Consider the following 23,244-nt stretch of genomic DNA (forward strand, 5'->3'; position numbering starts at 1 on the left):
GTACCAATTGATCATCATGTCAACGCCACAGCCTACCTGAGTATTGTTGCTGACCACGTCCAACCCTTTATGACCACAGTGTACCCATCTTCTGATGGCTACTTCCAGCAGGATAACGCGCCATGGCATAAAGCGTGAATCATGTCAAACTGGTTTCTTGAATATGACAATGAGTTCACTGTACTTAAATGGCCTCCACAGTCACCATATATTAATCCAATAAAGTAGTTTTGGGATGTGGTGAAACGGGAGATGCTATCATGTCAATATGGACCAAAATCTCAAAGGAATATTTCCAGTAGCTTGTTAAATCTATGCCACGAAGGATTAAGTCAGTTCTGAAGGCAAAGTGGTGTCCAACCTGGTACTAGTAAGGTGTACCTTATAAAGTGGCCGGTAAGTGTATGTTTTCATTTTATTATGTAATGTGTTATTATTTTCCACGTAGTCAATTAGGATACTTAAAGGTTTGCATAATATAGATATCTGAGTGATTGTTTATTTGAATGATTAACAACATTGTTTGTTTGTGCACAGTGAGTCACTTCAAGAAAGCACATTATGCGCGTTAATTTGTTTGTATTAATCCTTCACAAAGAATGTTTAATTACAAGAAAGGCGTCCTGATTCATTAAAAAACAAATATTACAAATATGATAACTGGCCTAATCCAACAATAATATAATTAGCATTTTAATTGGAATGAACGTAATGTCCTCCTGATGACGAATCAAAGGGGGCGGGCACAGACGTGGTTTGTCGCCGTTGATGAAGCAAACATCAGTCCACGCCTCAGTCGGTATTTCACGCTGTTTGCTTCACCTGTCGACAGCAGATCTGGGTGCAGCCTGCTATAAAAAGCCTGTCATCGCCAGTCAAGCCGACATTGTGCTGTTTTACTTGAAATCATCGACGAGCTTTGCTTTATTTTTGTCCTTTGGTGTGCTACCTGAGGTGGATGTATCGCCAGGTGCTCGTGCTCGCGGTGTTTGCCGCTTGTCTATGCGGTTTTCCAGCATCATGCGCTCGTAATTTAAATTACAGACCGATTATTGGTAAGCATCTCATCTTATTGTGTTATTTTACTGTTCTGGAGATGATTAAACAGTGTGTGTGGTTAGATGATGTTTTGCGCAGTGAAGCGTCTCTGATGATGCTGGAACATTCTTCTGTCTTATGCCTCCTAATTCACTTAAATGTATTGTCATAGTAAACGGTTGATTATTGAGGTAAAGTTGGTTTTATATTCAAACATTCGTTCAGTGACAACTTATGACATGCTCCCTATGCCGTTTAGCATGATACTTCTAATATTCATGCTGAAAAAAAAATCTAAGTTTGACTTAAAAGCAACATTAGCACTGTGTGTTTGACTGTAAACAATGTTGTACTTTGATGGTCATTTGCTGCTATTATGATTTCACTATTTTGATTTTACAAAGAATATTTTTGTGAAAAAATATTATTAGGGAGAAAGTCTGAATGTGTGTAATATAAAGCTAACTTTACCTCAATCACATGACTGGAAGACCAGATGAATATGCTGTAGTAGTTTATAGTAAATACTGTGTTGTCCATGAACCATGCTATAGTAAACAGGGTTTCTGTGGGGTCTTAAAATGTCTTAAATATCAAAATCCAAATTTTAGGCCTTAAGATAGTCTTAAATTTACGGAAATACAATCACCAACAATCCATCTCAATAAAACTTTAAACTTTTATTTAAAAAGGTAATTTTTTAACTATCATAATGGTACAATTATTTTCAGATTTACATTTACATTTAGTCATTTAGCAGACGTTTTATCCAAAGCGACTTGCAAATGAGGACTAGTAAGCAATTTACACAATTATAAGAGCAACAATGAAGAAGTGCTATAGGCAAGTTTCAGGTATGTAAAGTGTAAGAAGCAAAAAATTTGTAATATTTTTTTTTTTTGTTATACAGTTAGCAATAGAACCAGAGAGGCAATTGCAGATTAGTAAGGGAAGTGGAGACTAAATAGTTGAGTTTTTAGTCGTTTCTTGAAGACAGCGAGTGACTCTGATGCAGTTAGGGAGTTCATTCCACCAACTGGGCAGATTAAGTGCGAGAGTTCGGGAAAGTGATTTCTTCCCTCTTTGGGATGAAACCACGAGGTGACGTCCATTCTAAGAACGCAAGTTTCTGGAGGGCTCATAGATCTGCAGAAGTGAGAGCAGAAAAGGAGCAAAGCCAGAAGTCGCTTTGTAAGCAAACATCAGAGCTTTGAATTTGATGCGAGCAGCAACTGGCAGCCAGTGCAAACGGATGAGCAGCGGAGTGACATGTGCTCTTTTAGGTTCATTAAAGACCACTCGTGCTGCTACGTTCCTTAAAATAACATTTGTTTAAAAGTTCTCCATGTATTTACTGCTGAGAACACCGACCTGGACAGATTGTTGTCCAGATATTTATTTTATTGTAATTTTTAAAACAGATACTCCTTTTTAAAACAACTCTGGTAAAAGTTGAAGTACTGACTACACTTTTGTACTTTAAGTAAAGAAGTACAGCCTCAAAAATGTACAAAATAAAAAAGTAAAAAGTACCTGTTTTAACCACAGTCCAAAGACATGCACTATAGGTGAATAATAATTCATCTAAACTGGCAGTGTATAATTGTGTGTGTGTGAATGAGTATGTATGGGTGTTTCCTAGTACTGGGTTGCAGCTGGAACGATATCCGCTGTGTAAAAAAAATATGCTGGAATAATGATATTTTTATTCATAAATTGCCCAGGATACTTGCATTTGTTGTTGTAAACCGTATAACCCTCTTGTTGTTTTATTGCTTTAAAACTCCTTGAACCCATATATTTGTTTGTGTTTCAGGAATTTTAGCCCAGGAGAACTTGGAGGAGGACCCTCATGCACAGGGCACTTCTTATATAGCTGCGTCATATGTCAAACACCTGGAGTCGGCTGGGGCCAGGGTCGTACCCATCCGGTATAAATCTATAACACCAGCTACTGTACATTTAGGATAAGCACATTTGGAAAAAAAAAAAAATTAATATACACCAATTTATTATATGTTTATTTTCAGCATAAATCGCACAGAGGAGGAGTATGAAACACTATTCAATGCAATAAATGGGTGAGTCTTTCTGAATAGTCTAATTCTGATTTGGATGTTTATAAAGGGCTGTGATTTATTTGGGTTTTGTTCATATTTGTGACCATGGATGACAGGCTCAGTTATAAGTGTATAAATTGAAATTTATACATCACCTGGAAGCATGTTGCATTTCTTTGATGTATGGTTTATTAGGAGAACAATGTGGCCGAGATTCAGCTTTATAAAACTGTGAAATCTGTAGATTGAAAACAAAAATGGTTTCTTCAGAGAACCAGTTGTCCAAATAAAGCTCTTAAACAATAAATATTTGCAAAACTAATCAGAAGATTAGATTTAATATTTACTGAAGGCAATTTAGGCGAGGCAGTGGCGCAGTAGGTAGTGCTGTCAGCTTACAGCAAGAAGGTCGCTGGTTCGAATCTCTGCTCAGTTGCTGTTTCTGTGTGGAGTTTGTATGTTCTCCCTACTTTCGCGTGGGTTTCCTCCGATGCTCCGGTTTCCCCCACAGTCCAAAGACATGCGGTACAGGTGAATTGGGTCCACTGCGTAAAAACTTCATGGATAAGTTGGCGGTTCATTCCGCTGTGGCGACCCCAGATTATTAAAGAGACTAAGCTGACAAAAAAATGAATGAATGAATGAATGAATGAATGAAGGCAATTTACAAAATTTAACCCATGCAATATTAATTTTACTTAAAATTCGAATGATTTTTGGCTTGAAAGAAAAATCTATAATTTTGGTTCATACGATGCATACTTTAAGTTTTATCCAAGCAATATAAAACTAGTTTTGAGGCCCAGAGTCACATTTTCCCCAAATTTGAAGGTGTAATCATTTATTTTATGTAATATTTACTTTGCTTGTTTTAAACTATTTAGCTTGTTGCTTCCTGGAGGAAATGTGGACATCGAGACGTCTCAGTTTACCAGAGCGGCCAGGATTTTCTATGAACTTGCATTAAAGGTAATTAAAAATGACACATTTGGAACAGGTTGAATTGATCTCACAATTGGAGAAAAGCGATTTAATCTGTAAGATTTTCCTCATACTCTGATGAGAGGTGGGGTTTGGGGACATGCCTCTTTTTAAAAATGGTAAATGTTTCAGGAATTTGTATGAAGTAGCTATTTTTTGACTTTGTAAAATTGTTTTCTCATGAGATCAAGCTGAAAAAAATAGAACTTGACATCGCCTTCATGACAAATGAAGTGGGCAGAGTCAGTCATAATCTTTTGCTATTTTCAACACAATTGATTTATAAAGCACTTTCCAGGCCACATGTGGAACCAAAGTGCTGTACAGAAAAAAAAACAACAACAAAGAAATCTACTATTCTATAGCTGAATTTGTAATGATTTAGAGTTGATGATGTATGCTAAAAATCAGTCCACATGTCTGTAATTTATATTTTTTGCACTAATTAATTCATTTGAATGCACTAATGTTTGTTTTCTATTACTTACCACAGGCTAACGATGCTTCGGATTATTTCCCGATCTGGGGCACGTGTCAGGGCTTCCAGCAGCTCACTGTTCTGACCAGCAATAAAAACTTGTTGACTTTGACGGACACCAAAGCAGTCGCTCTGCCGTTGACCTTCAGCCCAGGTTAGTCATCGTGTGGTTTTCGCTAAAGGTGCATTATGTGCATCAGAAAATATTTTCCGAAAGGTTTATTATTGCGCAAAAAAATGTCAATAAAATGCAAAAAATCATATTAAATGTTAACCTGCAACAGCTGCTACGAAAGGGTGTGTGATATTAGTCAGAAATGATTTAAAGAGCCCATATTATACATGAAATAGGGTCATATCTTGGTTGTAAGGGTCTCCAACAACAGTTTAATATGCATGCAAGGTCAAAAAACACTTTCGTGGTCTTATAATCTGCATTTATTTTTACCTAATTATCCCAGCGACTCCTGTATGAATCGTTCAGGGATTCATTTGTTCCCAAACCCCTCCTTAGCGCGAAGCTAATCTGCGCTGATTGGACCGATGACAGTCTGTTGCGATTGGTCGACTGCCCTCAGTCAGAGAGTGAAAAGCCAAACAGCTAATCAGCAATATAAAAGTAATCACAGTTCATACACGCTCGATAGTGTAAGGCGTGGATTTTAGCTGCCAGTGGGTCAATGTAAATACAGACTATGGACTTGAAAATACAGACGACTAACTATTTTATTGAGCAAAAACTCCAAAAACAGTTGAGGAGATCTCCTAGCTTCTCACTCTGCTCTTTTCACAGACACACACACACACACACACACACACACACACACACATACGCACTTAACCCTGCTCCGGACGACAACGCGCGCGCACACACACACACACACAAACACACACACCTCCGGACGACAGCGCGCGCACGCACACACAGACACACACACTAACGTTACTCCCCGTCCACGGAGCTCCGTTAACGCAGCACGCGTCGCGTTTTTAACGTGACTTTGCACACGATAAGAGAATATAGCCAGTTAACCTGATACAGTACACGCGGTTACAAGTAACAAATCACAACTAAATACATTTGCAAGCTAGAGTCAACGAGGCAACTTTAATCGCACGTACTTACACTTGAGAAATGGAGGAAGAAACCCATCCTGACGTCTATCAGTAAGTTACTGATCCTTCCTTTAACAAACGCTGATGAAGTATTCTTTGTAGCATGTAGCTTCCAGAAGTTTCCAGTAGTTTCCAACTGCTTGGCTGTAATGCTGAGGTTTCATCTTTGGGTAGAGACTCAATATATCCATCTGCAGTGTGACTTCAATCGACCGGCATGTTTGTGTGTGTGTGTGTGTGTTTGTGGGTGTGTGTGTGTGTGTGTGTGTGTGTGTCTCGGTTTCTGCGTCAGAGGGCGGGGCCTCAGGTTTGAAATCTCCCGGGTTTGCGCGTGCACGTGAATAACTTGGTTTCGTTCGTACGTCATGGCGAAACACCTAATGAATCCGTATCAAGGCGACTCGTTTGAAGCACTATGAGTCGACTCTTTTTTTAGATGAATCAACCGTTTTTAACACTGTACACTAACAGATTTAAGCCTTAGCTGGATACTCCACTTCACTTAGAGCTGTGTTACACACTACATGGAGGGGAATTTTCAAAAACCCATAATATGGGCTCTTTAAGGTTTCCTTATTAAACTTTATTTATTAGTCATTTTCACACCCATTTCCATCGGGGTGAAGAATATACTTTACTGAATGACTCTTTGTGGCTGTTTATGCTTGATCACTTTCCTCTGATCAGATGACTGTTGTGAAAACAATTGCATAAATATTTAGTCACATAAATGTGCTAATTCAAAGTAATTTTATATGCAAATTTAACTAGGTTATGTTCACTAAAGCATCAGATACACTGCATTTTAGTTAAATAATAGCATAAAGGTTATTATAGTTTAGCATTTTTAAATGAGTTTATTTTAAACCCATTTTAAAATTTTGCTCTTCATTATAGTTTGAGTTTGTTTTTGTGAAGTTTTTTTTATATTTTTTTATTTGTGAACTTTATCATTTGTTTACAGTTTTATAAACCAAGGGTATTTATTATAGTTTGCACGTTTTAGATTGGCTTTCAATTAGCTAAAAATGTTTACATTTTAGTTGAAGATTTCAGTTTAATTTTAGTCTGTTTTGTTAATAGCTATGTTTAGTTTTAGTATGGTTTTAATTTCGTGAACACATCTGTAATTAGTTTTAGTATTTTACAGGCTACAAAAATAGATAAAATGGGAAGATTAATAAATAAAAATATTGATTTAAAAGTTTTTTTTATTTAAAAGTCTACTTCAAGTGAGTTATTTCCTGTAGATTTTTTCTGAAATTGTCTTTTTTTTATATATTTTCGATAAGGGTCATTAAATAATCTTCATCTGAGTGTTTGTTTGATTGATTAATTTATTTATGAGTTTAATAATTTAGGTCTGTCATAGATTATTAAAAATGCCACTAAATGCACCAGTAGGTGGCGATAAGACTTAATAAAATTTTTAATGAAGTCATTTAAATCAGTGGTTCCCAACCTTTTTATTACCGCGGACCGGTCAACGGTTGTCAATTTTACAACGGATCGGTCTGGGCCCGGGGGAGTGGGGGGGAGAGGTTGGGTCGGCTCGTGCATCCAGGTTAATCATGAACAACTCAGTGCAACTAGCGCATGCGCACTATCGCAAATACATAACATTTGTGCCAAACATTTCAACTGACGAACATATTAACATTAATACAACCGTATAGCCGAATTAAATGTATGCATTGGCATGTTACAGCCCTAATGAGTATGATTATGTGAAACTCCATATAGATACATATTGAAATGATATCGGTTACTTACTTAGCGATGCACGCACATATATGCACAATCCTTAAATGCTCTGCTGATTTGGACTCTATAATACCCGTTTTATAACTTTAAACTATCAACAACCAACACAGAGCGATATTCTATCGATCATTCTTCCCGCTCCGTGGTGGATTTTGGCATAGTCCATTTCACGTGAGATGGCGGTGGGTGAGTGGAAGAAACCAAGTCACGGGGGAGTATTTTCTACAGAAATAATTAATGATTTCTTATGATCTTAATGATTTGTTCAAAATGGCTGATTCATCTGGAAATTAAGTGACTGTCTCTTTATAATTCTGAAACTCCCTCCAAAAATGATTAATTCAGGAATAAAGGACCACAGTGTGGTGATCAGCATCAGATTTTTTTTTATTACATCTAATAATAAAAAAATCTTATAACTATCATATCAAAAACCCATTTAGGGATATTTTTGCTTCCATAACTTTTCAACTTTGTATATAATCAATCTGTGCAAAGAAATGTATGACATTTAGTATTTGTATTTTAGTATTTGGTTTTCTGCAATTAAAAAAAAAATTTTTTATCTATTGTAATTATACTTTTGTTATACCTGGAAAGAGTTTATGGTCACACTTTATTTTAAGGTTCAGTTCTTAGACTCTTAATTTGCTCCTGAATAGTTAAGGTAGTTTAGGTATTGAGTAGAATTGGGGTGTAGAATAAGATCACACAGAACATGTATAAGAAGTACTAATAAGCAGCCAATATCTCAATAGCATACTAATATGCAACTAATTATTAGTTTCAATTGGCCCCTAAAGTGTTACCGAATATATTAACTTTGATTGACTGGGATCATTCTGTAGGGCAGTGAATCATGCATAACATGTAGTGAACAAACTATAAGCATCGATAAATGCAATAAAGCAAAGATAAAAGTGAAATAAACAGTGCATGCTTTTTTTAAAAAATATATATATGTAAATGTACAAATTACACCGCAAAGTCAACTCAACATATCATTGCAATGTGACTATTGCGGATGCACACAGCAATACCAATGCTGAAACGGTATATATTGTGCAGCCCTATTCAGTAGCACAATTTCCTTGTTCAGTTTAAATAGGCTAAACAACTCGATGACCCAGTTGAAAACCTAGCCTCTTTGCATATTCTGGTTTGACCGGTTCTGTACATCAGCTTCAATGTATATTTTACATTCCGCTGATTGTTTCTATTGATTTTACAGGAGCCCAGAACAGCAGGTTGTTCAAGAAATTTCCCAAAGATGTTCTTCAGTCTCTGGCAGAAGAAAACATCACGTCTAATTTCCACAGCTGGAGCTTGTCCACACAGGTAACCCACTTCGGCTGGGGGACATCTAAAGGGACAGTTCACCCAAACATGAAAATTCTCTAGTGGTTTTACTCGTCCTCCATTTGTTCCAAACCTATTTATTTGAGTCGTGTGCTTGCGGTTTTTTAAATTGGTGCATGTCCTAGGCAACTTTTCATGCATTCCAACATGTGCATAAAAATATGTGGATGGAAACATGGCTATTGACTTTCTTTAGTATTTTTTTGTTGTTCCTACGATGGAATGAGTAAATGAGGAAAGTTTGTTTGGTTGATCGATCTCTTCATATGGTGTTGAAGCCTTCATTTTGGCTGAACGTTCTCTCTAACAATGGTTTTCAGAAGTGATTTCGCAATATTGGAGAAGCAACACTGGCACAATATAAGACTTCTGCATTTCTCATAGTAGGCTCACTGTGAAATCTTTTGTGTTTGCACTTTCAGAATTACAGTGCCAATCCCAAACTGAAGCGTTTCTATCGAGTCCTGACCACTAATACTGACGGCAGGAAAGAGTTCATTTCCACTATGGAGGGTAAGAATGTACATCGCAGAACGTCACTTTCGGCAGGGTCGCTTCATGTTTCCTCTGATCAGGTTTCTGTTTGATTTGTCAGATGTACATTTTGCTACATGTGTCTTCGCTAAACAGTAAAAAGGATTCTGTTCGTCAAATCAATTGTCATAGGCAAATTGAACTAGGTCATAGGTCTCAAACTCTATTGCTGGAGGGCCGCAGCTCTGCAGTTTTGCTCCAACCCTAATCAAACACAGCTGATCCAACTAATCAAGGTGTTCAAGACTACTCGAGACTATAGCTGCGTCCCAAATCGCATACTTATGCACTATTCTACGCCATTTTGTAGTATAAATAGTGTAAGTAGTGTGTTCACACTGAAAACTCTAAAAATAATAAGTGCACTTTAATTACCCGGATGATGCACTCATTCAGCCGCTATAATGAAGTGTGTAATGATGGACACTTCACGCACTCAACGACCGCAGGTTTGCTTACGTAGCGGAAGGGGCGGAGCTATCAGGTGCACATGTTGGATAACTTTATTTATTTTGGATGGTGAAAGCCAAATTCTCCTACGAGAGTGATTATAGCGCCTCCCGATGGTGAATGCGGTTATACTCGCGGCAGGTATTATTTGATAATTCGGTTGTTTATTTCACTGATTTGGCAACCGTCAAACGTCATCAGGGAAACGGTTTGAATTTCCGCTTAGTAAAAAAACATTAGTTTGCCATTTGGGACGACACTACATACATATACTATCCTGTTGAGTGTGTAAGTGCATAAGTACATAGTGCATGAGTGCATAGTGTATAGTGTGCCATTTGGGACGCAGCTTATTATTCTGTTCATACCAGTCAAATTCACTTCAGAACAGATGCGGATTCGCGTCTGTGAAAACGTTCTATTCGCGCTGCGCCATTCGCACAATTTTCATCATTCGTGCATATCGCGCCGTAGGATGTCTATTTGCGTGTTTGCATTGACTTAACATGTATATCATTCACGCTTGACGCGCCTTCCACATCTGGTGTGAACACAGCATTAAGCATGTGTGGGTTGGAGCTGAACCGCAGAGCAGCAGCCCTCCAGGAATTGAGTTTGACCATTGAATTAGGTTAAGTCGACTAAAGCATAAATTAAACTACATTTATATTAATACAGTTTTTTTTTTTGCATAAACATAATCTATACATCTAATTCACCAAGTTTAATGTAATTTAGCTTTTTTTATTTATTTTTTTATTTCACAAACATTTAACAATTTTGCTGTTCATTTCATTTCGATTTAGTTTGAGTTCGGTTTAAGGTTTTCGTGTAGTTTTTAATTTATGAACGCGTTTTAGTTACGTTTCAGTTTAGTTTGTAATTTTCATTTTACTTTTAGTAATTCTTGTTTAGTAGATATAACCAAACGTGTTTAGTGTTTGCACGACCTGTTAACTCTTGTGCAAACCTCTTAGCAATGTTTGACAACTTATTAAAAAAAAACATACAAAAACAAAGAGTGAAATTAAAAGTTATGAAGAATTCAGCCAAAGATCTTCATATTAGAGGCCATATGCAGTTAATAATTACTGTGAAAAGCTCTATTCAAATAAACTTAGTTTAAATTAAATTTTAAATTTAACTTGGTAGTTAAATTTCATAGTTAAACATGCCTAGTTTACATTTTCTGGCAAATTGAGATCATGGAGAGCTAGGGATGTAACGATGCATCATAGTATTAAAAACTGCAAAAAAAAAAATTGCAATGAATATTGCTGATGTAAATATGACTCAAGTTATTGAGCTTGTTATTTTTTTCCCTAAGACTCGACTTGCTGTAATTATAAGGTATGATTCACCCAAATATGTAAATTCCAATTTCATGTACTAAATTGCATAGAGGTTTCGTCGTTGTGGAAACACACGAGCTGACACACACACACACACACACACAAAGACAGAGTTAGCACACACCTGAGAATGATGCGAACATTGGTGTGAATTTATTTATTTTTTGCTGTTTACTGTTTGTATAGCCTGTGAATATATCCAAATAATAAAGTAGTAAATAACGTTCAGTTTGTTGTACAGATCGATCGTTTCTCTTCAGAAGACCTCTGTACGTCATTACGTGTAATTAAGATTTGCAAAAAGGATCAAAAGTACACTGAAATGAGCAGCAGTGGCTGGAGAGCAAAGTGAAAGTGAAAGCACACGCATCATTTAAATGACCGTTTTGCAATTAGAAGAATGATTTACTACAAGCTATTTATTTGGTTTCACTTTCATAGTGAACATAAAGAGCTGCATGTGCTGCTTTTCTGTAGGTTCAATGAGTGTCAGAAATACTTCACATAACGACAATCGACAGATTTTACCAGTAAAAATCACCTATTATATGTAGTCCATGACAGAGTGCAAGCGTATAGCATGATTAATTCATCTTCAGAATTATTAATAGTTGTATTCTGATGTCATCAACCAGGAGGACCAGGACTTAAAGTCTTTTCAAGTCCACCGCTCCAAGTCTATACAATATATTGGATTTTAATCAACAGTAGACCTACATATTATATTATTATTATTATTAGTCTGTCTCATGTTTGAGACTCATCATAAATAATACTGCTAATATTAAATTCTTCGCATTGTGTATTCTGAGTTTGGTATCAAATTGTGGCTTGAGTGTATCATTACATCCCTTTGATATAACACACGTTTTATGTTTATACAGTTGAAGTCAGAATTACTAGCCCTTCTGAATTATTAGCCTCCCTGTATAATTTCCCCCAATTTCAGTTTAACGAAAATATTTTTTTTTGTCAACACATTTCTAAACATAATAGTTTTAATAACTCATTCCTAATAACTGATTTATTTTATCTTTGCCATGATGATTACATATTATTTGACTGGATAATTTTCAAGATACTGGTGTTCAGTTTAAAGTGACATGTAAAGGCTTAACTAGGGTAATTAGGCAAGTGGTTGTATAATGATGATTTGTTCTGTAGACAATAAAGAAAAAATAGCTTAAAAGGGCTAATAATGTTGACCCTAAAATGGTCTTAAAAATCAAAAACTGCTTTTATTGTAGCCGAAATACAACAAATAAGACTTTCTCCAGAAGAAAAAATATTATGACATACTGTGAAAAATGGCTTGCTCTGCTGCATATGAAAGATGTTTTTGTGTTTAGTCATGTGCTAGTAATTGTTTTTAATTTCTGAACCATGTCCTATTCCATAGCATATCGATATCCCTTCTACGCTGTACAGTGGCACCCTGAGAAGAGTCCATTTGAGTGGATTGAGAAATCCGGCATGGTCCACACGCTCTCCGCCATCAAAGCCACCTTCTACACAGCCCACTTCTTCGTTTCTGAAGGTTGGTCATCAAAAAAGTGATATTGGAAATTCCATTTTCAGACACTCTATCAGCCCAATATTGACACACAGCTTTCGCTGTAGAGTGCTGTGGTGAGCATGATGCGTCCAGCCTGACAGGTTTCAAACATTTCTCAAGCTGTGTTTGGTGAAGAGATCTATTTCTTTACCAAGCTCATTTTTATCCAATGTTTTTGATTGAACTAATTTCTTTTGTCTTTGCTATGATGAAAGTCTATTCTTTTTCTAAGTTAATTTGCAAGGTTCTTGTATATAAGTGCAATATATTCAATTCAAGTTTATTTGTATAGGGCTTTTTACAGTAATTATGGTTTTAAAACAGCAAACTTAAATTTTTTAATTTGACTTAATTTAACTTTAACTTAATTTGACTGTAATGTGCACGTTTTGTAAAGTTACAATCAAAGACAAATTATTATACATAGTCATAATTAATCTGCAATCTTAAAGCACATAGATGATGTCTGTGTGTACATTCAGAGGCTTAACCTGGGTACTATCTATACATGTATACATGTTAGGTTAATTTGGCAAATTATTGGATTAACAGTGGAAAAACAGTGCTTTTATGTATCTAATTGAAAAATTATTTCTTGACTAATAATAATGACCTTTTAAATAATAATAATTATGCAATAATAATAATTATTATTATTGTTTAATGTAAAAATGACTTATTTCAGCCAGACTAAAATAAATAAGACTTTCTCTCAACAGAAACACAGTGGAAAATGTCCTTGCTCTGTTAAATATCACTTGTTAATATTTTGAAAAAGAACATCAATTTCGCTGTAGGGCCGATTATTTTGCCTTCCACTATAAAGTGGTCCCTCGCTATAATGCGGTTCACTTTCGCAGTCTGGTGATCTTATTTATTTAATTTTTTAAACAGCACATTGTGATCTGCATCTTGATTGACTGTATACTGTTATCAATCGCAGTCGTATCTCCTGTATAGTACAGAATGTGCCAAATTGACATACATCTTCCATCGCTAGCAGCGTGACTCTGAAAGGTAGAAGTTGCGCGGCTGTAAGGCACCATTACGGAATGAATAAATTAATTATCAAATAGTTTTGATCTTTGCTTTGAACTTTGAGAGTTTTAAACAAGAGAGAAAATTGTGTAAAATGTGTAGCGAGGGGTTTTACAGCCTTAAAACATTATAATAATTGTAAAAAATAAAGCTGATTACTTTGCGGATTTCATCTATAATGGGTTATTTTTAGAACGTAACTCCCGCGATTTACCGAGGGACCACTGTACAACATTTCAAGAAGAAATCATTTGATTTTGGAGAAAATATTTTATTTATCTTTCTATTGTCATTTTCTTTATCAATATTATCACTTTTTTTACTCAACCATAAAATGTTACACCAAAGACAACAACTCCAACTGGTTCCAAAAAAAGTTAAATATATGAATGAATTTAAGACAAGAAATTTGATCACATGATCTTAAATGGGGATCTTCAACTAGTTAAAGGTTTCCATGAAATTGACAGATTTTTAGCATTTAATATAGCGTCACACCAAAAGACATGGTTTACAGTGAAAATGTATCCAAATTTTTTATATATATATATATATATATATATATATATATATATATATATATATATATATATATATATATATATATATATATATATATATATATATATATATAGAGAGAGAGAGAGAGAGATAGATAGATAGATAGATAGATAGATAGATAGATAGATATTTTATCAAGTTTTTAAAAATGTATAGATGAAAGAAAAAATTGCCATTTACTAAAATAGCTGCTTGCAAAATTATGCCAGAGGTATATATTAATGATTCTTTTTTTATTATTACTGTTTATAAGAGTTGTAATATATTGAACTCTGCTTGAGTGTTTTGACCATTGTGAGATTTGGCTTAAGTGCTAAATGTATTGAAAAAGCAGCAGGTTTATAACAAGAGATGTATAGAAAAACTTAATGTTTATCGTTAGCTGCATTTTAAATTATGTAGACTAATTCTATCCATATTTGTAATGTGACAGTGTAAATGCTACGTCGCGTTAACCAATATAACACGTATGTACAAACATACACGTGTGCATTTTCTGGATTGTAGAGGACGCTGGCGTGTTTTATTCTACGGTTTGACCATTTCATGTTTATCTTTTCAGCAATGAAAAACCGTCATCAATTTCCGTCACAGATCGAAGAAGAAAAAGCTCTGATCTACAACTATCAACCCGTCTACAATGGCCTGAACAGCATCTTCCTGCAAAACTACTACTTCGATTAAATGTCAAGGGGGGGATTGATTCATCATGGGTTGAAAATTGATTCTAGTTTTAAAAGTTTTTAATTAGTTCTCAAAGTTGCCACAACGTAATGTTTGGAATGCCTATTTTTTAATGTTCATGCCTCTAGTTCACTCATATCATTGATTGTAGATTCTAGATCATCAGTCTCGCACTTACTTCCTGGAGGGCCGCAGCTCTGCACTGCTTTGCTCCAAACTTAATCAAACACAGCTGATCCAACTAATCAAGGTGTTCAAGACTACTGTTAAGCAGGTGTGAGTTAAACTATGTAGAGCAGCGGCCCTCCAGGAATTGAGTGCGAGACTATTGTCCTAGCTGTAAACGTGGTGTTCTAGAATCATGACTGAATGTATCTGTGCATTTATATCAGTCCAAACGTTGTTAATATTCCAGTGCCATCTTTCAGATATAAAACTTGATCTGTAATCTCTCACAGGGTTAAATAGCATGACCAATGCAATGTTAAAATGTTTTATTTCACTGTAAATCTGAAGGAAAATTAAAAATATAGATTTAAATGTCTCAATTCTATCTTTGCCCTGTAGGGGGCAGCAGTGACCATCTAACCTTATATTGAAGAACCAGACGAGACTTCTCAAAACATTTATTTTTTTGCCTTTCGTTTTTTTAAGAGGTGGGACAACATAAAATTACCAGAAAACGACGAGATCTAAATCTCCTTACAATCAGATACATACAGCAGTCTGAGGTACAAAATCAAAATGGGGAAAGGGGGGGAAAAGTGCAAATATGCTAATAGCTCTGGTACCATGACAGGAAGATACAAAACTGAAGCGTTCTACACACTGGCGCTAACTAAAAGATCTCCTACGCCAAGGCTTATTAAAGAAACATAGTATGCAAGTATGTTATATAGAGAGTTCTGGAGCACTAATAACCATTTAACATGAACTGTTCACGTTTGCTAAATTGTGTACAATCATTTGACCCCTGACCTGTGCATAGACTCTTGTACTACAGTGTTTCATGCACTTTAAAGGAGTAAAGAAAAGCCTTCTATTGCGACAAATAATATTTGACAAATAGACTGTATCATAAACAAGATAATCTTTAGCTAAGTTGACACTTTCTTTTGTGTGTGTGTGTGAGATCACTGTTTGCTTTTAAAATATTCAACAACTTCAATGAGCACATGTATAGAAAACACAAAGAGATCATTACCTAGCTCCATTCGACATTTCGAAAGACTCCTTTCGTAAGAAGAATCTTGATCTGCTTTGGAGGCCGTTGGTGCTGAGCAATGTTAAAGGTGCGATTTTTATAATAATAATAATAAAAAAACTCAAATAGCAATACTAATCCAGTACGGAGCAGCCATTCCGATGCACGATAAAAGAGCAAGGCATGTAGGCGTCCATCCAGCATTCAGCATGTAAAACACAATACGCAGCCTTAATTGTAAATACTTGCACTGAAATATGTAAAATCGACGGTGATTAAGTGTATTAGTAGCGATAGAGTTCAAGAAAAACAACAAAAACTTGGTACAATCTCTTTTTCTTCGTCTTCAAGTACACTCGTGTTTTTCTGTAATTCACCCCAAAGTCGCCATTTTAATCGCCCATGTTAGGTCAGACATGTTTTTCTGTGAAATAAGATGTAAAGAATCTTCACCAAGCTATTTTTTTAGAGATCACTTTAGTTTTGCTGCCATTGTTTAAAATAATAAAAACAAACCTAATATATAATTAAAAAATAGTGAATTCTGAGTTCTGTTTTTTTGGCACTGACCAGGTTATACGAGGGGGAAAAAAAGCTATTGAAGATTCTTTAAAGTCTCATGTTTTTTTTTTTTTTTTTGATATCACAGTAAAGCAAACACGTTTGAAGCAACATTCAGGCGAATAAATTCAATATAATTCACCTTTTTGGAGTGAACTATTGCTTTAACAGTGCAAGCAACAATTAATCTCTCATTTTAAACTCTACAATGATTGTTTGACACATTCGATTGAAATAAATCCTGCACTGTAAATTGTCCCGCATTTTAAAGCACGTTATTAGTCCGTCTGAATTGAGCAATGCAGAGATAAACGGAAACGTCATACAAGCCAAAAGACGTCACATTTCTACAGCAGATGGTTCGGTGAGGGGAAAGCTTGAAAATGTTTTGTGCCTTCGGTAGTCTTTAATGCGATGCTGCTTTTTTCCATGCCGTTTTGCGGGCTGTTTTGGCGGGATTAAAGGTGAGTGTCTTCCTCTTGATTGTCTTCCTCGTCTTTCCCGGGCTTGTTAACGAGCACCTGCCAGCCGCTGCTTACGTCGCCGCCCGGCGCCACTCCGTTGGCGCTGTGTTTCTTCTCCTGCATCTCCGATTGGCTGTCGCTGGTGACGTCCAGGGTGGGGTTGTCATGGCAACCGTTCTCCACAAAGTGGAGCTCTTCACCTCGCGACTGGCAAACCAGAGGAGACAGTCAGATTAATCAAAACTACACTTAACTTGGGGAATGTTGAGGTTAGTGAATTCATTAACAGACGCGATCCATTTAAAAAATCTTAGAAATAATAAATTTACTCAAGTAAATAAATACTCAACGATGGGCTAGAAATCTGTGGATTTATGTGCGCTCAGCTTCCGTGTGCTTCCTATGACTTATTTGGCCACTTATTGCATTTATCTTATTGTTTTGTGCAGTTTCTCTTCATGTGCAAAGAAAGTAATTTCCTTGTACTCTGTACAATGAAGCATTAATTCATTAATTCAATATATTACTATATAGATTTAATAATGAAATCAGATATTTTCCAGTATAAAGCCAATTGAAATGACTGAATGACTGAAATTGAATTTATTTCCTACGTGTGTGTGTATATAGACTTTTTGTATTTCACAAATTAAGTCACATTTTGAACAAAAAATAATATAAATATTTTTAGGAGCATAAATATTACACTATAAAGATAAAAATAAATGATTTTTGAGTATGTTTATGAACATTTAAAAAATGTGTGAGGGAGAAAAATGTGAAAAAATTTGTGGCACTTAATATAAAGTATTTCTCACACCTAAAGGTCTGACATAGGCATAGGCCGGTATAATAACCTTGCATAAAAATTATTACAGTTTCAATGTATTGTGATTACTGCTCTAAAATATATTCTTTTTGAATGTATGGGTAAGAAACTAAAACTTTTTTCCCCTTTGAACACTTTTATTTTGAGAAACTTTTAAAATATTTTGGAGTAGTAAACATGTCAGGCTAAATAAATCAGTAACTTCATTAATTGTAAAAACACAGATTTACAATTTAAAACGGCATCTTTGGATATCTTCTGTTAGAGATACTGTTGTCCTAAAGAAAAAAAAATCATAAATAAAAAATCTTACATATACCGTAGGAATAGTATAGCAGAAAATTTAGCAGTTTTAAAACCTTGACTTTTCCAAATCGTGGTATACCTTGAAAACGGTTATCATCCCATCCCTACACACAGTAGTACATGGATCTAAAAATGACAGAATGTGTAAAATGTATAATATGTGTTAAAAAAATGTAAAGATGGTTACAAATTACAAAATAATAGCAACATTTTTTTAGAGATATATATTTTGTGGTTACTAAAACAATGACCAACAAACCAGTATAAATATTTCGGTAAAGGTTTAAGCAAAATAAATTAATTTTACTCACAAAAACTTTCACTTCGAGGTGAGATAATGAACATTCAGGCTGTCAGTTGGAGTAAATTCGTTCAATGATTAAATATAGTCCTGAAACGTGTATGAGATATGGGACAAAAATAAATATATAAATATAACCTTCTCAAAGTTTTATTAAATAATTATTACTTTATTTTAATTGATTGGGAATTTTTTTGACACTTAAGATGCTCAATATGTGTCCAAAAGGACCCCAATGAGTACTGCGTAAACATTCTATTGTTTAAATGTTCATGTTAAAAAAGTCCCCAAAAGTATATTAATTTTGAGGGTTAAATCACTTGAAATGCATCAACCCTAACTAAAAACTACAGTTAAGGACCTGCTGTCTTTACAAGGGTTAAAGTAAACGTGTATATGACCTACCATGTTCTTGAGTTTGGGTAAACGGCGCTGCCAGCAGATATAGATGATGCCTGAAGCAATAATAAGCACACAGACGGATCCGATGATTACCAAAACCACAAACAGCTTCCCGTAGTCACTGCGCGTCTGACTGGGCCTCGAGTGGCAGGCGGACACGCTGGAATAATTCTGGATTCCAATCTGAAAGGAGAAATGATGACGTGTATTATACAAAAATAAAATCAAAACTTAGTTTTATCTTTATTATTATTAGCTTCATTTCAGATTCACCTCATTCAAACCTCTCCTGATTTCTCCCAGCATTGATAGGACGTCTTTTGGTGGGATGATTTCTTTGGGGAAAAGAAATTAGGAAAGGACAATTAGATTCAAAATACTATACATGTAAATGATAGATCACTGGAGTAGGCATGGGATGATAACTACTTTCAAGATATTCAACTTATTCTTCGTCAACAAGAGGGCGCAGCCATTTGAATCTTTTTGGCTCGAGACTTCTGGTCTCATTCACTTTTCATTCATTCATTTTTAGACATTAGAAACTGCTCGTGTCGCTGTTTGATGTTGCAAACTGATATTTCCTTATTATATTATTCTACTTGGTCTGTATAGTCATGCAAACATTTGTTTGTAGAGCAAGTAGTTTGACCGTTTTCTGCCGTTTATTATTCCTAGTCATTTCTCCCATAGACGACTGAATCTGAAGTTCTAAAACAATCGCCAAAACAGGCGCATGGAACATTTTAGAATAAGGTCAATACTGTAGTTCATATTAAAAAAAGTCAAGGTTTTCTGCTATACAGTTCCTAATATGTAAGATTTTATATTTATTTATTTTTTTGGACAACAGTATCTCCAGCAGAAAAATATTTTCAAAGATGCCGTTTTAAATGCTAAAGAAATCTGTGTTTTTGAAACTAACGAAGACAGCAGGAGTCAACGATTCATATGAATTATTCAGCCTGACATGTTTAGTTACAAAAAATAATTGTTTCTCAAAATAAAATGTATTATGTTCAATGGGGGGAAAAAAAGTTGTTTTGTACCCAGACATTTTAAAAGAACATATTTTAGAGCAGTAAACCACCACAATACTGTCAAATCGAAATATTTTTTTATCGTACGCTCAGAATCTTATACAGGCACATGTCTACTCTGGAGTTATTGTTGTAACCATTTTTGAAAATGATTTTTATTTAGTTTAAACACATTTTTTGGTGTTTTGTATTGAGTTTGTTCTTCAATTTGATTGTAAGCTGGGAGAACGGAAATGGGTCGGACACATTTATTTTGATCTTCATGTATTGTTTGGTGATAGATCCCAAATTTTATCTGTTTTATAAGAAATTTCATTTGATATTTTTTTTTACCATTTTTTTCTTGGTAAATTATTAGTTTAATAAACAAAATAATAGGAAGTTTATTCGGAAAACGAAGCACACAACCACACTTCCTCAGCCAAAAGACTAAATTTATTATTATTAGTCGTTCTACTTTTTGTTTTACTTATTGATTTGTAATTGTCTCTTTAAATGTACATATAAATTTAAATATGTTTAATATAAAATGTATATTACATTTGAAAGTGTATTATTACACACACACACACACACACACATATATATATATATATATTCATATTAGTCAAGTTCATATTACATCTATAAATATGAGCAAATGGGGCTTTGATTGCAATAAGCGCTACTGCTCTGAGCAGAGATGTGTGAGATTATACATGCTATTTTTATCATTTATGTAGAGCATGAAATTAAAAGCCTACAAGTGATTCACAGCTTAAAACAAACACCAAACCTAGAGACCAAACAACTAGTAGAGTTGTTTAGTAAGTGTATACACTGTAAAAAGTGATTATTTACTTTAAAAAGTGAGTGAACCCGTAGCCTTAAAAGCAACAAGTTGACTACCTAATTGAATGAGTAAACACATTGTAACTGGTAACTGTTAAGTTGATTTAACTCAAAATTTTTAAGTGTGCAGATGGTTCATTTATTTAAAGGTGCTGTGTTTAATTCTTCTAAAGCATAAAAATATTGTAATATGTTTGCAGATATTAAGGAAACATGCTCATGACCATTCGTGCTAGCGTTTTGTCGCTGCTTTGTTTACACTGCAAGATGGATCGGCGACAGGGACATTCACATTGCATGACTTTACAATAGAAAGAATCGCCGACAACTTCGGCCAAACTATGTCTCACAACCAAAACACGTGGTATATCTTTTGTTAGAAAGAGGCCTTATATGGGATAGAATGTGTACATGTTTAATCAGCTGGGTTTGAAGGGAATTAGCAATCTCTCCTCAACTTTCTTTTTTAACTTGCAGTATGAAACGTCAAACAGACACGGGTGCTCCTGTCAAACCTCCACTAGTTTTTCCTCCATTTCTTGGCTCCAAATGAGCGTTTTTGTGTATAGAGTGAGAGTGTTTATGTTTGTGTGTTACCCTGTTCGCTGGCTAAGGCCATGAGGAGCTGGTGGTCCTGCTGTGAGGGTTTGCTGAGGAAGACGAGCCACGAGCCCTGCGGGATGTTCATCTTTCTGGAGAAAGAGTTTTCCAGCAGGTCCAGCAGTCGATCGCCGCTCTCCATACGAAACTCATCCTGACAGAAACACACAACAACACTTTACACACGAGGAATGTAACTCTCTGTAACCTTCACACTGTATTTCTATTTAAAGATGCGAACTAAACTTGTGTATTTGTGAGAGTGTGTGTTTGCGTCTATGTTTGGGTATGTTTAAATTTGTGTGTGCTTGAGAATACGTGTGTGTGTGTGTGTGTATTTGAGATTGTGTGACTAAGTATGTGTGTGTTTGCATGTGTTTTTATTGTGTGTACTTGAGTGTGCGTTTGTGTGTCTGTGGGTATGTGTGTGTGTTGGTGGTATTGGAGTGTGTTTGTGTATGTTTCTATTTGTGTGTACTTGAGTTTGTATGAGTATGTCTGTGGCTATGTGTGTATTTAAGTGTGTTTGTGTACGTGTCTGTGTTTTTATTTTGAGTGTGTCTGTTGGTGTGTATTAGTGTGTATTTACAGTAAGTGCATGTTTGTCTTTGTTTGAGTGTGTGTGTGTGTCTGTGTTTGGGTATGTTTTTATTTGTGTATTTGACTATGTGTGTTTGTATGTATGCGTGTCTGTGTTTAGGTATGTTTTTGTTTGTGTATTTGACTGCATTTGTTTGAGTGTGTGTTTACCTGTGTGAGTGTTGCCTGTGTTTGTGTATGTTTATATTTGTGTGTGTGTGTGTGTGTGTTTACTGTGTCTGTATTTGTGTATGTTTTTATTTGTGTGCGAGTGTTAGTGTGTCTGTATTTGTATATGTTATTATTTGTGTGTGTGTGTGTTTATGACTGTGTTTGTGTATGTTTTTATTTGTGTGTGTGTGTGTGTGTGTCTGTGTGTGTGTGTTTACTGTGTCTGTATTTGTGTATGTTTTTATTTGTGTGCGAGTGTTAGTGTGTCTGTATTTGTATATGTTATTATTTGTGTGTGTGTGTGTGTCTGTTTTTATGACTGTATTTGTGTATGTTTTTATTTGTGTGCGAGTGTTAGTGTGTCTGTATTTGTATATGTTTTTATTTGTGTGTGTGTGTTTATGACTGTGTTTGTGTATGTTTTTATTTGTGTGTGTGTGTGTGTCTGTGTGTGTGTGTTTACTGTGTCTGTATTTGTGTATGTTTTTATTTGTGTGCGAGTGTTAGTGTGTCTGTATTTGTATATGTTATTATTTGTGTGTGTGTGTGTTTATGACTGTGTTTGTGTATGTTTTTATTTGTGTGTGTGTGTGTGTTTACTGTGTCTGTATTTGTGTATGTTTTTATTTGTGTGCGAGTGTTAGTGTGTCTGTATTTGTATATGTTATTATTTGTGTGTGTGTGTTTATGACTGTGTTTGTGTATGTTTTTATTTGTGTGTGTGTGTGTGTGTGTGTGTGTTTTTATGACTGTATTTGTGTATGTTTTTATTTGTGTGCGTTTGAATATGCATGTGTGTTTGTGTTTTGGTAAGCTTCTATTTGTGTGTGTTTGAGTGTGTTTTTGCGTGTCCGTTGTTTTCTGTTTTATTTGTATGTTTGTGTGTATTTGTGTTTTCGTATGTCTTTTAATCTTTGTGTTTGTGTGTAGTTGTGTGTGGATGTGTGTTTGTCTGTGTGAGTGTGTGTGTTTGTGCATCTGTTTGT

General features: G+C 35.2%; 2 protein-coding genes across 8 annotated transcripts in view; one reads left to right on the forward strand and one right to left on the reverse strand.

Annotated features, from left to right (window-relative positions):
• Window positions 1–782: 782 nt before the first annotated feature.
• Window positions 783–15,510, forward strand: zgc:171566. Of its 4 annotated transcripts, none has more exons than XR_015521258.1 (10): window positions 783–1,055; window positions 2,855–2,969; window positions 3,069–3,119; window positions 3,983–4,067; window positions 4,573–4,711; window positions 8,669–8,775; window positions 9,219–9,309; window positions 12,532–12,669; window positions 14,849–15,135; window positions 15,270–15,510. XR_015521258.1 is itself a non-coding variant. In NM_001111175.1 (9 exon segments), coding segments are annotated over 9 exon segments (945 nt in total). In that variant the 5' UTR covers window positions 808–958; the 3' UTR covers window positions 14,971–15,083.
• Window positions 15,511–15,580: 70 nt separating this feature from the next.
• The window catches only part of podxl2 (podocalyxin-like 2), a 43,991-nt gene continuing 36,327 nt past the window's right edge, over window positions 15,581–23,244 (reverse strand). For all 4 annotated transcript variants that reach the window (XM_087303453.1, XM_087303450.1, XM_087303451.1 and 1 more), the window contains 4 exons: window positions 21,506–21,662; window positions 19,311–19,372; window positions 19,041–19,220; window positions 15,581–17,406 (listed from right to left, as the gene is read on the reverse strand). In XM_087303453.1, coding sequence (XP_087159579.1) covers window positions 17,194–17,406; window positions 19,041–19,220; window positions 19,311–19,372; window positions 21,506–21,662 — 612 coding nt within the window. In that variant the 3' untranslated portion in view covers window positions 15,581–17,193. The remainder of the gene's footprint in view (window positions 17,407–19,040; window positions 19,221–19,310; window positions 19,373–21,505; window positions 21,663–23,244) is intronic.

This window comes from Danio rerio, chromosome 22 (assembly GCF_052040795.2).
Source record: "Danio rerio strain M-AB ecotype USA chromosome 22, GRCz13ab, whole genome shotgun sequence".
NCBI lineage: Eukaryota > Metazoa > Chordata > Actinopteri > Cypriniformes > Danionidae > Danio > Danio rerio.